Here is a 17,124-nt window from a genome sequence, read left to right as displayed (position 1 = left end):
CGTCCACGCTGCGCTCAGGGCGGCGCGGCCCGTCCGGGGTGAGGGGCCGGGGGTCGGGAGCCTGCCTGTCGGAGCCACCGCGTCGGACCCGGAGGAGCTCACACTGCAGCCGCCCACCTTCCCACCGACGCGCTCGCCTCCCGTCGAGGCACACCGCACACCAGCTGCTCCCCGGAGCACACGGCTCGGCGCCTCACCTCTCCCCACCGGCCTGCACCCTCGATCCTCCTCCAGAACCGCAGCCGCACGGTCCACACCGACCGCTCCGCAACGCGACCGCTGAGCGGAAAGCGGGGTTGCGAGAAGCTCCGCGCGCTGGCAGCGGGCAGCGGGCAGCGGGCGGGGCGGCCTGGAGCGCGGCGGGCCCGCTCGGCCACGCCCCCCGCTCGGCCACGCCCCCGCTCGGCCACGCCCCCCGCTCGGCCTCGCCCCTGACGGCACCTCGGGCCACCCGCGGGGTCGATAAGGGCCTGCGGAGGGGAGGGGCTCCCTCCCTGGGAGCTGCTGCCAGAGCAAGGCCCTCACGGAAAGGCCAGACGCTGTGCCCATTGCCTGGCCTGGTCACAGGTGGTTCCCTGGGAGCAGGAATTGGAAAATGTAAACTGACTGAATATTTTCTTTTTTTTTAATTTTATTTATTCATGACACAGAGACACAAAGAGAGGCAGAGCCACAGGCAGAGGGAGAAGCAGGCTCCCTGCGGGGAGCCCAAGGCAGGACTTGATCCCAGGACCCGGGACCACGACCTGGGCCAAAGGCAGCTGCCCAACCGCTGAGCCACCCTCATTCCCTGAGTGAACATTTTGCCTTTTTTCTCTTCTGCATTTTAAGAGTTCTCAGATATTGCTGATAAACCCAAGCAGCATTTTCTCATGGCCTGTTCCCTCTCCAGCCCAGGGCTGCGGCCAGTGTTACATTTCTGGACATGTAACACTGGAAAGCTCTCCTCCTCTCAGACAGCACACACAAAGAGACATAAACAGAGACACACACATGCACGGACACACAGACACACAGGCACATAAACTAAACAGACACACACACATAGATAACATAAACTACAACCGACACGCACAAGCTAAGACAGGCACACACAGACACACACACAGAACAGAATATGCAAACACAGACACACACATGCCACATGCATACACTATGGACACATTAACCACACACAGAAACAGGGACACACACAGAAATACAAACAGCACATAGAGAGACACATAAATACACACATACCAACACACATGCGCAGACATACAGAAGCACGAACACATAAGCTACACACAGACACAGACACACAGGCCTGCATTGGGCCAGGCAGCCCAAGTGGGCCTTAGCCCCACAATCACTGCCTAAGGATTGGCAAGAATTCAGAGGCTCCTAGGTCCTCCACCACGTAGCAGACAAACCCAAGAAGTTCTGGGAAATATCTCTATAAATCTTTCTGGGAGAATTGTTTCTTTGTGGAGTCTGGCTATGCTAGATATTTGGGAGGCATAGACTTTATAACAAGCCCGTTGCAAAGGACAGGGTGTGGTCAGGTTACCCAGGAGCGGGTACAAAGGTCTAAAGGACCTCTGGACCTCCTGGAGCAACGTGGACACTGCTGCACTGCAGGCCTGGGGTTAGCCACGACCACTAGAAAGCCCACGTTGTCTGAGATAAGTTTCAGTACAGCATTTGAGACACCACACATTGGATTACTATGCATGTCATGTGTGGACACAACTCACGTGTGCTGTGCCTGGGGACTCCATCCATGTGGGGCAGGGTACTGTGGAGCCTGTGACCACGGCAGAAATGCTGATGCATCCATGCTCATCCTTGAGCCTGAGCATACTTCTCTAACACCTCAAGAAACACCAATACAGGATAGAAAGTGTCACAGGTGGCCCAGATAATGAAGGTACAGGGACCTTAAATGGTTGGAAGTTCCTGGGTTGCTGTCATCCTTACAGAATAGCATCCACACCTGGGGAGCCTTGGTGTGCAGGTCAACAGGTACAAAGGAGGATCATGAAGCACATAGAGGGCAACTATGGCCAAACATATAGCACCTAATGCCTGTGTTACTAATATTTACCTGTTGATTCAGCCTGGCCAGCAGGGCTGACTGCATGCTTCCTTCTTCCTTCTTCATCACAAGCTCCATGTTCTTTATGTAGCTGTTAAATGCTTGTGATGGGATCAACTACCCCTGCTCCAGGAATAGGTTCATGTAGCCTAAGTTATGGAAGAAATCCCACCTGCCAGGGATTGGCATCTACATGTCCCAGCCCACACAGAGCAGGGTTCCACGCCGGACCAAGTTTCAAGCTCTACATCTCTAGTCACTGCCAACCCAACATCTTGGTTGTTGAAGTCAGGTCCAATTAGGGATTTAGGCAGTTAGGAATGAGTATTGGATGCAGATAATGATACTGAAAACCTACAACATAATTCATGGTGCTGGTGCTGTACCATGGAAAGGTTCTGAATTCCTTCAGTCAGAAGTGACTGGGGCAGTCTCAGAAATGATGTGGTAATTCCTGAGCTGGGCAGGAAGATTTCACCAAAATCTAACTATAAAGTCACACTTTTCTTGGATGACCTAGGAAATTCCTGAGGAAAACTCCAGAATAGGGGCTTTCTAAATGTTCTTAGCAAAAAGCAGCATCAGTTATAAAATACTAAAGGTGGCTATTTTCAAGTATATAGTACTTGAATATATAAATTGATATATCTGTAATAAAATCCCTTTGCTTACATTATATAAGTAGTGGTAGGTTTTATATAGATGTGTGGATATGCATATTTTATGTTTGTGGATGATCCAGTGAAGTGCCCCTGGCTTCTATCAACAGACAGATGTGATTCAAAGCCATCTCCATCAGTCCTCCACCCCAACTTCACAAGGAAATCTGTCTGCAGCTCCCCTTTGAAAATCCCACCTTCTCTCAGGGGTCCTTGTGATCTCCCACTCTGCAGGCCTCTTTGGCCACCAGCCTTTGCCTGCTCTGACTGCATACACTATATATTCTGTTCACCCACTGCTGCCCACAGATGGTTCAACTCAGCCCAGCCTCTGCACTGGCCCCTAGGAGATGCAGGAGAGGGGACACTGGGCAGACAACTAAGGCATCTTTCTTCTGTCTCTTAGCGCAGCTGAGTGACCTGAGAGAGAAAAATCAAATGCAGACTCACGTAGGTTCCCTTTATCTACTGCTAAGTAACAAACCACCCCAAGTTTAGTGGCAAAAATACCAACCATTTTATCATGCTCCCAGATACTGTGAGTCTGGAACTCCAGCACCATGGAAAGAGTTAATTTGGAAGAAGCAACTTGAGACTGGGGAGTGGAAGCATCAGGTGTCCTGCCCTGCCACGTGGCTTCTTCCCTAATTCTTGGACTTCCTTGCAGTATGGTAGCTGAGGCCCAAGGGACAGGAATTGGAAGCCACCATTTCCTTCAGCCCTATACCCAGGCCTGGCAGATGTCACTTCCATCACACTCCATTGGTTAAGTAGTCACAGAGGCCAGGTTCAAAGGGTCTTGATGGGAAACACACATCTTGGTGTGGGAAAAAGAACTTGATGGTTCTTGATGAGAAAAATGCCAAAGAACATTAGAGCCATGTTCAAAATTGCCACAGAGGGAACAATGAAGGCATGATGCAAACCATAGGAGGATTTCTGGCCTTCAAGTCTGCACTTTAAAGGCAGTTTCAAATGTCATCAGCTGCGGAACAATAGGAACTCTCATCGCTGGTGAGAATGCAAAATGGTACAGCTGCTTTGGAAGGCAATTTGGCAGTTTCTCACAAAACTAGACACACTCTCATCATATAATCCAGCAATTGCATTCCTTGCTATTTACCCAAGTGAGTTCAAAACTTATGTATACAAAAACCTGCACACAGATATTTATAGCAGCTTTATTCATAATTGCCAAAACTTGGAAGGAACCAGGATATCCCCCAGTGTATGAATGCATAAACAAACTGTAGTATAGTCAGTCAATGGACTATACAGACAATGGAATACTATTCAGCACTAAAAAATGTGAACTATCAAGTCATGAAAAGACATGAAGGAACCTTAAATTCATTGCTAAGTGAAAGAAACCAATCTAAAAAGATTCCAACATGGCATTCTGGAAAAGGCAAAACTGCGGAGACAAAAAAAAAAAGATCAAGAGTTTTGGGGAGAGAGGAAAAGTACACAGAGCACTGTGTTTTTAAAATAGTAAAGGTTTTTAAAATAGTAAAACTATTCTGTGTGAGACTATGATGATAAATACATCAATTGCAACAAATTTTCCACTCTGGTGGGGGCTATGCCTGTGTGGGAACAAGAGGTATAAGGGAAATCTCTGGACCTTCTGCTTAATTTTGCTACAAATATAAAATTGCTCTAATAAATGTCTATTTTTTTAATGTAATGAGCTAGAGAAAATTCACTATGTAGATTCCATTGTATATGGGGGAAAAAAATCTTTGAAAAGTGATTGGGGTGGGGCCCACCAGCCAGGGTTCCCTGGGGCACACCTCCTCACACCTACTCACCCATGAGGACCGTGTCCCTGAGGCTCCCCACCAGCAGTAGGTTGAGCCCACTCCAGCCCTGGTAAGGCAAGGGGGGCAATGCCCAGGGTCCTGTACCTGTGCCAGCTCCTGTAGTACCAGTATGTCAACTACAAGTTTTCCTGTGCTCTGCAGGGAGACTGGGGCGTTACTGCTTTGAGAAATCATGCTCCTTCCAAGGGCCTCTTTCCATCCAAGCCAACTGGGTACTGAGGCCTCCTTAGGGGATGCACATGCACAGCAGAGTGCAAAGCTGGGATCGGGTCACAGCAATGCCCACAAGACCAAGCACAGGAGGCCTGATGGCAGAATTTACAGTATGTGGTATATACTGCGCACAGCAGAGCTCACCTATCCACGGACCAAAAGACCCTGCCATGTGGCAGAGCTGGTGGAACCAGTTCTCAAACCTCCTATGCTTCCATGTTCCTGTACTCAGGCAGACATCTCTGGGACCCACCCCATGCAGCCTGCAGCCAGGGAGTGATGACAGCACTGGGACATCCTCTTATGCCTTCTTAGAGTAGTGCCAGGCTGCCTAGCCAGGGGATGGTGAGCCACAGTCATGGACTCCCTTTCAGATCTGCAAAGGGGCAGAGAACTTCCCTGTGGGTGGCCCTGTGGTTAGAAGGGCCTAAGGCTATTATGGTGGGAGTTTGTAATCCCTCCTGGCCTATTCCTGAGGTCCCGAGTGCCTGCATGAGCCCCAGGCAGCCTGTCTGGCACCCTGAAGCTCTGGCAGGGCAGAGCCTTGCCTCCCAGGATGGACACACTCACAGATGGAGCTGTGTGTCCCCAGCCTCTCCATGCCCAGGGTTCATAGCCCTCTTACTGAGCCTATCAGGATTTCTAAGAGACATGTCCCAGCAAAGAACCTTGTTATGAAGTATTTGCGTATAAAAAAAGGAGTGATTAATCAGCCTTATTGGTGCTGTACTGAGATTAAGAGCTAAGAAGGGTCAGAAGACCCCAGTCCACAGAGCAGACTGAAGCCCCAGGGGTCTCCTATTCCATGTTCCCTACCTGCCCAGGCCTGTAGATCCAATGTGCAGGAGGTCCCGACCCCAGCGCTTGGCCCTACATGCAAACAGCTAGCATGTGAAAGCCCACTTGCCCATATCTCAGACTTCTCTCTTCTCCTCCACTGTCCCCAGATGAAAGTATCTTGGCTAGTTTTGCAAGTCAAGACGGTTTACACATACATGGACTCAGGAAGCTCTCTCCAACATACCTTGATGGCTGGGCAGTATTGCATGCTGATAAAAATGAGTAACTCACCTTAGTGCTTATTGTTGAACACCTGTCAGCCAGGTACTGCCTCCACATTCTCTAGTACTCAAACAGCCACTGGGGTGAGTGCTGCCATTTGTAGAAGGTGAAATGTGTCTTCCAGAAGTGGACCTGTCAGACTCAGTCCAGTGTCCCGCAACAACACAGAGCTAGCAGTCACTCCTGAGGTCATGGGACAAGTGATGGAGCAGGGGCTACCCCACCACACAACCTCTACAGTCAGCACAGTCCCAGGGCTGAGACATGCTCAAGGAAGCCAATCCCAGCTCCTAAGTTTTTACTTGGAATCTGAACAATGGAGTATACCAACTTCCACAACCTGAGCCAAAACCAAGAATCAGACGCCTAACCAAATGCACCACCCAGGTGCCCCATCAAATCCGTGACTTATTAACAAGAATACTATTTTAAAAAATTATTTTCCAAAACTAAAAAAATTTAGTGAGAAGAATGGCACTAACATGTTTATTAACCTTATTATCTGGTTTATGATAGCTGGAGTCCCATTTCTGCAGGATATGAAATAAATTTGGCCTCATGTAGATATAGAATTGGAAAAGGGAGGACCTCATGAGACACCACAAAAGGGAAACCAACGGGTCCTCAAACAACACTTTGAGAACTGGTCTTCTAGAAGCAAAAATCATTTGTCAGCCCACTTGGTTTGGGGTTAGCCCACAGAATGTGGCCTCATCTGTTCTCTAGCCCTAGGTAGTCAGAAAGGCTTGTAAAGCCGAGCCCTGCCTAACCCATTGTCTTGAGCCATTCAGCCAAGACTAGCCAGGCCAGATGCATGAGAGAAATAAATGCTGCATCCTGTATGCCACCAAACTTTGGGGAAGTTTGTTATGCAGCAAAAGCTGACAACAGAAAGGTTGGCAATTAAAAAAAAAAAAAAAAAAAAAAAAAAAAAAAAACACCTCGCAGATTATAGAGATTTTGAGCTGAGTTAAAAATAAAAGACTAATCTAGGTATTCACCAATTTGATCATGGATAAATTCCCAGAAACTTCCTCACTTTGGTCATCTAATGCAAAACATTGTGTCTCTGAATAAAGAAACAGTTTCCCAACATAAAATACCTCCTTTTGCCTCAAACTAGTTTACCTTAAGTTCTAGTGCACCAGACCTGTTGGCTAAATTTCCTACCCTATTCTCAGTTCTTTCCTTTGCTGAGAACCTACCATACACACAAAACTAGAACAAGCAGCTCTCAAATCCTACCTCATGGGCAACAAGACCAGAAACATCCCCCTGACCTCAGGCCAGTGGGGCAGGAACCAGGACAGGCAGAGGGGGGAGGACAGAGGAACAGACCCTGAAGGCTCCGGGTCCCAGCTCCCCATGCCAGCCACTCCCTTAACCTTCCCATTCTTTTAATGCCCATTCCTCCTTCATCACCACAGTGAGTTTGGTTTTTGCAATAAAAAAGTCTGCACTAGGGGATCCCTGGGTGGCTCGGCGGTTTAGCGCCTGCCTTTGGCCCAGCACACGACCCTGGAGTCCCGGGATCGAGTCCCGCGTCAGGCTCCCTGCATGGAGCCTGCTTCTCTCTCTGCCTGTGTCTCTGCCCCCCCCCCACCCCGTCTATCATGAATAAATAAATAAAATCTTTTAAAAAAAAAAAAGTCTGCACTAGCTTGGAACGTCTTTAACTAATGCCTTATCGAGGACTAATTTTTGGCTGTAGCACATCCACCAGTGCTAATCTAACCAGGTAAGAAAATTCAGCTTACAATTTTATGACAGATGTTTTATTCATAGGGATTTAAATTTTAGGGATATACAGAACATAAACATTATATATAGTACACTTTCTATGATAGATACTGCTCACAGAAAGGCCTCAATTCAAGTTACATACCATATATGTTAAAATGTGCACCTGGGGAGAAGAGGGAGACCAATGGCCTTTTTGTTTCAGTTTTGGTTTTGGTTAAAATAACCTATGGATGCATTCAAGTAATACTGATCATTTAATGTTCAAAAAAACTTTTAATAAACAAATTCAGGGTAATATTAATCGAAATATTTATAATACGATTTAATCATTACACAGTATTTCCAATGTACAATCAACACAATGCACAACACTTGGAAAGAAGAAAAAAGAAAAAAGACACAATCTATTGCACCCACAAGTAAAAAGGCTTTTTATTCACTTTGGGAATGCTGCAATCCAGTATTTATATAAACATTTACATATTGTAGTAAACACAGAAGTCCTACATGTAATGCAGCATTTTATGGGTGAGAAGACCCTTTTAAGTCTCAAAAATAAATGTTAGTGTCCACATAGTGCCCCACATGAAGGCTGATTTTCCAATCATTATTCCATTCATGGTTCAATCATGAGTGATCAGTCTCCCTGCCCACCCCCATGCATTTTAGAGACCTAATATTTCTCATCAAACATACTACCTCCTGCAGTCTAAACTGCAGTACTCTGCCTCCTTGCTTAGTCTCCTGGTGTCTTGAAGAATGGCATTTCTCCATCTCAGTGTCCTGTTAAATAATCCTGCGTAGAGTCTGAAGCAAATGAATCCACATCCTCATTCTCTGAGTCATCACTGCTATCATCAGCAGCTGGTTCTCCCGTAAGGGCTATGCGAGCATAATCATCTGTGTCTATCGATTTGCAAAAGTGGATGGCATATTTCAGTTTCTCTTCCAGTACCTGCTTACAGGAGTACCTAGGCAACTTCAGCAAAAAGAAGCAGGTGTAGGACTCAGGAAGGAAGTGGTCAGGAGGGTTGTATTTATCCAATACCTATTAATGAAAAAATGTTAAATAATCAGAGACTATGTATAAGAACAGGTAAAGCTGTGATCTATTTTATTAGGTTCATTAGATTCTTGATTCTCACAAAAATCATATTTGACTAAGAATAACAAAGTATCAGAAAACAAATACTCTAGCCAATTTTATAAATTAAAAGGAGCAACTCAGTAATTCCTAGGACTTATAGTCAAAAGTAGCAATTGGTTACAGTGGCAATTACTTTTGACAAATCAGTGCTGTGAACAGGGCCTGGCACAAGGCAGGCAGAGGATGCAGGCTCAGCACACACTCACATGGGGAATTCTTGAACCCACTAGCCCCTTTTCAACTACTACAGGTAAGACACTATGAAGCCAACAAGAATTGTGGACGAAACCCAGGAATTACCTACTTTTGGAGAGAAAACCTACATGTTGCTCTCAAAGATCTCTCTGACAAACGACCACTATTGCAACCCCAGTCAGAGATTGAAGTCAGGCTGTGCTCAGGAAGGAGCCCATTCCTAAATATGTTCAAGCATGCAGGGAGAATGGACTCTCCACCCAATCTGCCCCTCCAAGGAAGTCCTCCATCACCACAGTATTGCTACCTGGAAAGTCACACGTGATGCCTCAGGATAGAGGAGGGAGAGGGAGGTTGAGACACTTCACCCCATGACTCAGCAGATAAACCAAGCCTGTTTTTGACCATTGGACCAGAGTTAGAACTCAAAGCAAAACTCTTGTTCTCAATCTGATGGGTGCTCTTATTTTTCTCAGTAAGCAATATTACGTAATTTACCTAATTTCACCAGAGAATCAAATATATGCTTTAAATGACACGTGTGTGCAAAATCTCAAATACGCTGACATAATAGCAGTATCTTTTGGTGGTGGCCGGATTAATTTTCCAGAAGTAGAAAGTGAGACCTAAGACCTATAAATATAAAATCTTGAGCAATCAAATCAAAGTTGGGCGTGCTTTTTATTATTTCCAGGAAGAAGGAAAAACCACCTAACACAAGCGTCCCAATTTCCAATCTGCTGCAAGATCATGTGCAAGGAGCATGCCCCCACAACCGCACCTGGATGACAAAGTCTCTGCCCCGGAAGTCGGCGATGGTCCTAGGCAATCTCGTCCGGCCCCACACAAAGCGAAGGAAGAGGGAACGCTCTGTGTTTGAGAAGGACTCCATCACCTCCCAGAACCACTGGATCAGGGATGCAGAAGGCTCGATCCCTTTGTATGTTGCCACTGACTTTAAGAGATGCAGGGGGATATCCGGGCTCCCACACACCTGCAGGAGGGCACACTGTCAAAGCCGGCTGACATTTTTGACTTTTTAATTCCATACAGTCAATCATTCTTTCTACCAAGGACTGTTTGGGGCAGGATGTGGGTGAGAGCCAGAGTGGATGACTGCGAGGACAGGTTCCATGTGTTCAGGTGGACGTGTTACCTGACCCTGTGTTCCACTCTGGTCCAGGATGGGGGGGTTTCGAGGGAGGGAGGAGGCAAGCAGGAAACATCCACTTTTCAAACATGTTTTCACTTCACTTAACAGGCATGAGCATATTTCAGATGTAAATTAAGTGTAAGATTTAACCAAGAAATTAATTAGTGGCACTGATTTGGTGGCTTAATCTGCAAAAGGCAGTCCAGGGCAGTAGCACTCAGGGGCATACCATTGTCTCCAATTCATATCCGGTAAACAGAGAAAGAAGGGGGACAGGCACAACTCGGGCCATTCCCTCCCGAACAGCAGCCACCTGCTCATCAAATTCATGGAGTCTGAAAGAAAAAACTCACTTTACATTTCTATCTTTGGTAACGTAGATCTTGTCCTGCTCATACCAAGCCTTACACACAGATGATCACAGCATGTATCTTATAAAGATGGCATCACGAAACTTCTCACCCACTAAGTTTACCTACACTGGTACATAGAAGATAATCTTCAAAACTACGTACAGCTTCCAAGACACAATTTTTTTTAAAGATTTTATTTATTTATTCATGAGAGAGAGAGAGAGAGAGAGAGAGAGAGAGAAAGGGAAGCAGACTTCCCACGGGAAGCCCCATGTAGGACTTGACCCCAGGACTCCATGATCACACCCTGGGCCAAAGGCAGGCACTAAACCACTGAGCCACCCAGGCATCCCACAATTCTAATACTTATTGCATACCTAGGAGGGAGCCAGAATTAGATGTGCATCATCAGAGAACCAGGCTCCACAGCACCCACAGTAAGAACCCTCTGGAAACAGATACTGCATTTAGGGCCCTCATGACAGGAGAGTTAGGGCACAAGGCAGAAATGAACACAGAGGGACAGCACAGCACACTTGCTGGGACCACCCACAACCAGAACTCAGCAAGCAAAGTCCACCCAATGTGCAGTCTCACCACAACACCTGGCCAGGTGCTTCTGGAGACAAGGTCCACTGTATGGACCTGTAATGGTGGTGGAAGCAGCAATGAGTAGCAGAAGCTATATTTGTGGTGCTGCTGACCTGCCACACAGCAACCATGCAGCTCGCTGGTGTGAGGGCCAGGCAGGTAACACAGTGCTGCCCAGGAGAGCTCAGACCACAGAGGGGCACCCACAGGTCTTGTGACTTCTGCCGGGACAGCTCCCAAAACAGGACAATTCTATCACCTTGGTTTTCTAGTCAGAGTCAGGAATCTCAGGCAAGAATAACTACTCTGACTCGGATTACAAAATAAGCTTTGATGACTACAGATCAGTAGTGATTGGAACTAAGTCCATCAGCATTTTACTGTAAGGTATTTCTGAAAAATGCAGCCATCCAAGCAAACTATTTCCTATTTTTGCTATTTACTGAATCAAAACAATGGAGGGCAGATGACCACATACCTGTAGTTTATTGCCAGCCGGACATACTCTGCACGGTTGTCCAGGGTGATGTGTGTGTACTTGGAGCTCAGCTGGATGTCCTGGCCACTTGCACTTGGCACAGTAAAGGGCAGGCTCATGGCCTCAAACTCCTCTGATGTGGCTTCATTGTCACGGATGTACATGAGTCCAGGGATAAAATCTTTATCAACCTTTTAAGGGAAAGTAGGGAGTCCGTATATTGTCAGAGTCCTTACCACACACCTCTGACTGCAGTTCACACTTGAGATGTTCAGCCATAAGGGGATCTCAGTCTGCACTGAGCATACCTTAAGGCTATTGGTGCATTCATTATACATGCCAGGAAATAAAAGAGACCAGCAGTGAGAAGGTACTTCACCTAGGGAGGAGCTGAGAAAAGAGCCTATAATTCAAGGAAGTCCTCACAGCCACTGGTTGGAGACAAATCCCATCCTACAATCATGGTACCAAGGGAGGATGGCCACAGGGAAGATGCTGGGTGTGGTCAACCAGTCAAGTCTCTCCACGTGAAAACCAAGCCACCACCCAGCCACTCGCAAGCTCTGCTCCTCCATAGGAAAACTGGTGAACTCTCTTATCTGACAAGATTTCAAGTTGCAAAACACCACAAATAGATGGTCTATCAAGTTGTAGAAGCAAACTGGCCTTATATCCACAGACCTTCTTTGCTACTGGGAAGTAGTCTAGGTGTCACACTTCCCCATCCCTGCGTTCCTGGTGGTTACCTCGCTGAGGTCTGCAATGGTAAGGCTCATCCCAGCCAGCTGCTTCCAAACAGGCTCGGCCAGGTTGAGGCTCAGGGGACTCCCAGTCCGGATAGCAATGCCCAGTAACACACCTGTTCATTCAAGGCACAAGTAACAGGAGATACTTGAAATCAATGATAAAACATCAACACCAGACACTAGCTCTACACTGGGCCTCTAAACCAGTGCTACTCAAATTCATGGAGACAGGTCCATCCTCAAAACATTTTGTCCTATTCTAAATTCTTTGTTTCCTTTTGTTCCTATGGGCCTAGTTTTTAACTTCTCCTCTTCCTACCAATAGGTATAAGGCCACAGAGAGACCAATGCCCATTCCTGAGATTCCCCAATCTGAGATAAGATCAAGGCAAAACAAACAGATGGGGTTTCTTAAGCAAGGTGGGTACAGTACCTGGAGAGGCAAAGGAGCACCCAGCACAGATATTTATGGAACAGGAGGGAGAAACTGACCAACTACCAAAACCCCCTCAGGTCTGATCTCAAGTTTCAGATACATTTAAACTGCAGAAACACGGTATTTCAGATCTTCTGAGTGTCAAAGATACTTTCTGGCCCTTACCACCCAGCTGCTCACTGATGGTTAGTCTTGGCATGTCCCTGTGGCTGCACACTGAAAACCTAAAACCAAATACTCAAAATATCTGTTATTCTCAAGACAGAATAGACATTAAGTTAAGAGGGCACACACAGCCACATAACTGAGGCATCATGACCATGCAAGAAGGCCCACCCAGAAAGCGGAACATGTTGGTGTGCACAGGCGCCCTGGCAGCTGGGCTGAACAGGTAGCAGTCTCGGTTGGCCCCTGACTCGTCTCTCCCATTGGGCGTCACGATCAGAAGCGGAGTGAGTCCATTCTGCAGTTCTTCACAGATCTCGGCTATGGACTCACTATAGCCACCGCCACAGTCATCCACAGATTCACCTTGAGGGAAGGAAGAGTCAGCAACTCATAGTCATGCCAGCAAAGCCCTGCAGGGTGCAGCTAGATGGCCTTTTCAGCTCTCCCTCTAATGCCCACTTCACTACTCTATGGGCTCAGACTGCCAACCCTCAGGACCACAGGCCCATGAGTGCATACAAGTTCTCACCCACAAACTTGACTTTCCAGACACGGTGAGGGAGGAGGAGGCTGTCAGGACTAAATGAGCTCATCTTAGCACACATCTGCCCAAAGACAGACTTGGTCCCATCAGGCCCTGCGAGGCCACCTTTACTCCTTGAACGTTTGACCTAGAGAGGAGAAAAGAAATAAATATGAAACAGCTGCAGTGGAAGAAAGCACACAGCTAACTGTCTTCGACAGGTAACCAGTCCTGGGACACCAATGGCAACAATAAGCCCTATAGCCACTCACCCTCTGTTACCCTTTATTCTTCTACCCTGGTCACCAGGGTAGAAGTCCAGCTAGCACATGCTGCTGGACCTGAAGAGCTGTCATGGGAGGAGCCCACAGACAGCAGCATTCAGATGCCGCTGCAATTTCTCAACAGAACAAAGCAAAAACCACAGGTAACACCTCTACAAGATTGAAGAGCTTCTAGGCTAAGCCTCATTTCTCTATGAAGCCTCCCTTGAGGCACCTCATGTCCCTCACTTCTGGAACACAAACCCTCTGAGAACCTCAAAGACTGGTCTCACATTCTTTTCCCCTCACTTGACACCGTATGTTTATCTGCTCAGGACTCATACACAGGATGCCTGCTGAACAGCTGTGCCAATGGAAACTCTGCTATAATCATAGGAGGTATGGCCCCTGCTCACCTGAATGCATGCAGCATGTTGCCACAGCACAGCACCCCTCAAGTCTGGTTGTGTTTAAGTAAATATTCCCTCAAGAAATCACAGACCTCAGCTGGCCATTCACAGTGTAGTGGCAGCCCATGTGGTAACTACAATATGATTCATCCCCGCACTTCATAACTTTAACCATAGCTAATCACTTTAACATACTGCCTTGGCCTCCATGAATAAGATGCCAGGAACTCCAAAAGCAGCCCTCCTTCACAGACTATCAGCACTCTGAGCTTCAAACCAAATGGCTGAGACCAAACCTGGAAACACCATCTCAGCCAGAGCAGAATTTCCTCACTCTTCTTACTCATCTGCATGTATCCTACTCCAACCCTTGTGGTCACTGCATCTCCCCCAAGTACAATCACTTTTCCTACCTGTATTTTTCATCCTAAGCTAAGATTTTCAAACAGATCAAAGAACACTCAAGGCCCTCACCTGGTATGGACTCAGTAACCCTACAGTTTTGTAGGCTATACAGTGCTTCAGAATAACCTGAGAATGGGATCCCTGGGTGGCGCAGCGGTTTAGCGCCTACCTTTGGCCCAGGGCGCGATCCTGGAGACCCGGGATCGAATCCCACATCGGGCTCCCGGTGCATGGAGCCTGCTTCTCCCTCTGCCTATGTCTCTACCTCTCTCTCTTTCTCTCTCTGTGACTATCATAAATAAAAAAATAAATAAATAAATAAATAAAAAAGAATAACCTGAGAAGCTGTCTAAAATAATGGCAAACTGAAAAGTTAAAGGAAAAAATGTTCATAATAATGTACTTTTCTGTTGTCTCCTACAGCTGAACTCTCACAATCCTTTTTTTCTTTAAAGATTTTATTTATTTATTCATGAGAGACACAGAGAAAGATAGGCAGAGACACACAAAGAGAAGCAGGCTCCATGCAGGGAGCCCGATATGGGACTTAATCCTGAGACTCCAGGATCACACCCTGGGCCGAAGGCAGGCACTCAACCACTGAGCCCCCCAAGCATCCCACAATCCTTAACTTCTTAGTAAATTCTAGGGTGAGTTTACATAGCTAATTCTTACACACAAATAATCATGAATAAGATTTATGAATAATGACAATAGTTTCCTATGGAATGAAATGTTGTCTGTGCCACACGTTTTGACTGTATGTTCACCAATGTGATTTAAATTAAATCTCTAGTTCTTTAAGGTACTGAATATCCCTGGGGGAAACTAAGCTAAAGAAAGGAAGACCGATGTGTCCACCCATAAGAAACAAGACGCAGATCCAGCTTCTCACTGTCACGTCATCTCCATTTCAATACCAATTAACAGAGACTGATGTTCTTAATCCTTCCGAAGGATTTAAATGGCTATGAGAACTGACTCCGCACAAAGACAGGAACCTGTGTACCTGTGGCTACTTCTGGATTGTAGGAATATAGATCATTTTAACTGCCTTTAATCTGAATTTTCCAAATTTTCAGAAATGAACATGCTCAATAATTCTGCAATAAATTTTAAATTAAAAAAATTTATGTACAATGATTTTCAGATTCTGTTATAAAACTAAATCATAATCAAACAAAGAAAAACCTCCAGGAACATGTCTATGTTTTAGTGTCTCTAGAACACTTTGCACAGATGGTATGACAATATCTACAATGGCATCCCTATGGAAGAAAGCTGATGCCTGAAACAACCTGTGGCCATGGGGAAGCTGACACACTTTTCTGGATCAACTGGTATCTTGAATTTAACTTGGATTCATGGAATACCTCCCACTCTCACCCTGTATTCTATTTTTTATTTAAAAAAAAAAAAGCCAATTCTATGTCCAACTTTGTGGAAGATCTTTCTAGCTTTAGGAGGGAAATATGAAATCTGAACTGAAGAGGACTTAGCTCTGGTAGCAGAGGGCCACTGGGTAAACTGGAGCAGCCATGGCATGCTGCACTGAAGGTTGTTTATGTGCCTTTTAAAAATGCTAATATGAATTTATCCTTTTATCCATTCTATTTTTTCAAACACGTACTGAACATTTTTGTAATACAAGGTGCTATGCTGGAACATAAAGACGAGAAGGAAAAGAGGTATCCAAACACGATGAGTACAAAATCTGAGATGAGATCAAGACAGAAAAGGCATGCCTAACCTGGGTTCCAGGTCACCAAGCTCAATGATGTCAAAAGCCCTAGATATGAAGACCCATATCTGGCTGCTGGCCCTGACTAGGCACCTGTATGTGACTAGGCAGGCATGTGATCTAGGAATGCCCAACCATCTGTGTTAGTTGAGCTTTCCTCACTTACAAACTTCAGTGTTTAATACCTAGTAATGTAGAGTAAATAAAAATGATCCCCCAAGGTGGGGAAATAAAATCCTTTTTATAAACCTAATTAAACAGCGCATTTGTTTGTAGAATGGGCTGACTGACTTCAAGCTTAGCATTAAAGAGTCTGACGTCAGTGAAGAGACTACTTCCTTCAGTGTGGTCACATGTGTTCTCCAACAAATGACAAGATGTTGTGTCTTAATCCAAAATGCCCCCAAGAACAACTCTGGAGAAACATCTAATCATGTAACCAACATCAGGGTAAAAATCATGTGTTAATATAAAGCAACAAAGAATTTGTTCTTCCTAACTCTGTTTCTGTTCCAAGAGGTGGGGGCATTCATTTGCATGTTAAATGTCAAGTGCACACAATATCATCATCAGTGCTCAAGTTCTCGTTTTTTTTTTTTTTTTAAGATTTTATTTATGAGATTTTATTTATTTATTTATTTTTATTTCATGAGAATACACAGAGAGAGAGAGAGGCAGAGACACAGGCAGAGGGAGAAGCAAGCTCCATGCAGGGAGCCTGACGTGTGACTCGATCCTGGGTCTCCAAGATCATGCCCTGGGCTGAAGGCGGCACTAAACTGTTGAGCCACCTGGGCTGCCTTTCTCTTCTTTTTAATTCATTTTTCAATGGTAAGCTTATCTATACTTGGCAGTAGTATTAATTCAGAAATGGCCTACTTTTCATTCCTCCAGTCCTAGAGAACAGTATTAGTGATTCTGGTCTATTAAGTGGGCAA

General features: G+C 45.9%; 2 protein-coding genes across 8 annotated transcripts in view; both read right to left on the bottom strand.

Annotated features, from left to right (window-relative positions):
• The window catches only part of OCA2 (OCA2 melanosomal transmembrane protein), a 452,602-nt gene extending 452,268 nt beyond the window's left edge, over positions 1–334 (bottom strand). Inside the window, exon 1 of the mRNA XM_025437625.3 lies at positions 198–334. The gene's annotated coding sequence lies outside the window, so the exon portion shown is untranslated. The remainder of the gene's footprint in view (positions 1–197) is intronic.
• Positions 335–7,593: 7,259 nt separating this feature from the next.
• Positions 7,594–17,124, bottom strand: part of HERC2 (HECT and RLD domain containing E3 ubiquitin protein ligase 2) — a 241,470-nt gene continuing 231,939 nt past the window's right edge. For all 7 annotated transcript variants that reach the window (XM_025437755.3, XM_025437758.3, XM_025437759.3 and 4 more), the window contains 7 exons: positions 13,374–13,515; positions 13,013–13,207; positions 12,241–12,353; positions 11,495–11,685; positions 10,302–10,407; positions 9,701–9,913; positions 7,594–8,625 (listed from right to left, as the gene is read on the bottom strand). In XM_025437755.3, coding sequence (XP_025293540.1) covers positions 8,353–8,625; positions 9,701–9,913; positions 10,302–10,407; positions 11,495–11,685; positions 12,241–12,353; positions 13,013–13,207; positions 13,374–13,515 — 1,233 coding nt within the window. In that variant the 3' untranslated portion in view covers positions 7,594–8,352. The remainder of the gene's footprint in view (positions 8,626–9,700; positions 9,914–10,301; positions 10,408–11,494; positions 11,686–12,240; positions 12,354–13,012; positions 13,208–13,373; positions 13,516–17,124) is intronic.

Source organism: Canis lupus, chromosome 3, assembly GCF_003254725.2.
Source record: "Canis lupus dingo isolate Sandy chromosome 3, ASM325472v2, whole genome shotgun sequence".
In the NCBI taxonomy this organism is placed as follows: domain Eukaryota; kingdom Metazoa; phylum Chordata; class Mammalia; order Carnivora; family Canidae; genus Canis; species Canis lupus.
The sequence above is the reverse complement of the archived record's forward strand: the minus strand, read 5'-3'. Positions and strand labels throughout refer to the sequence as shown.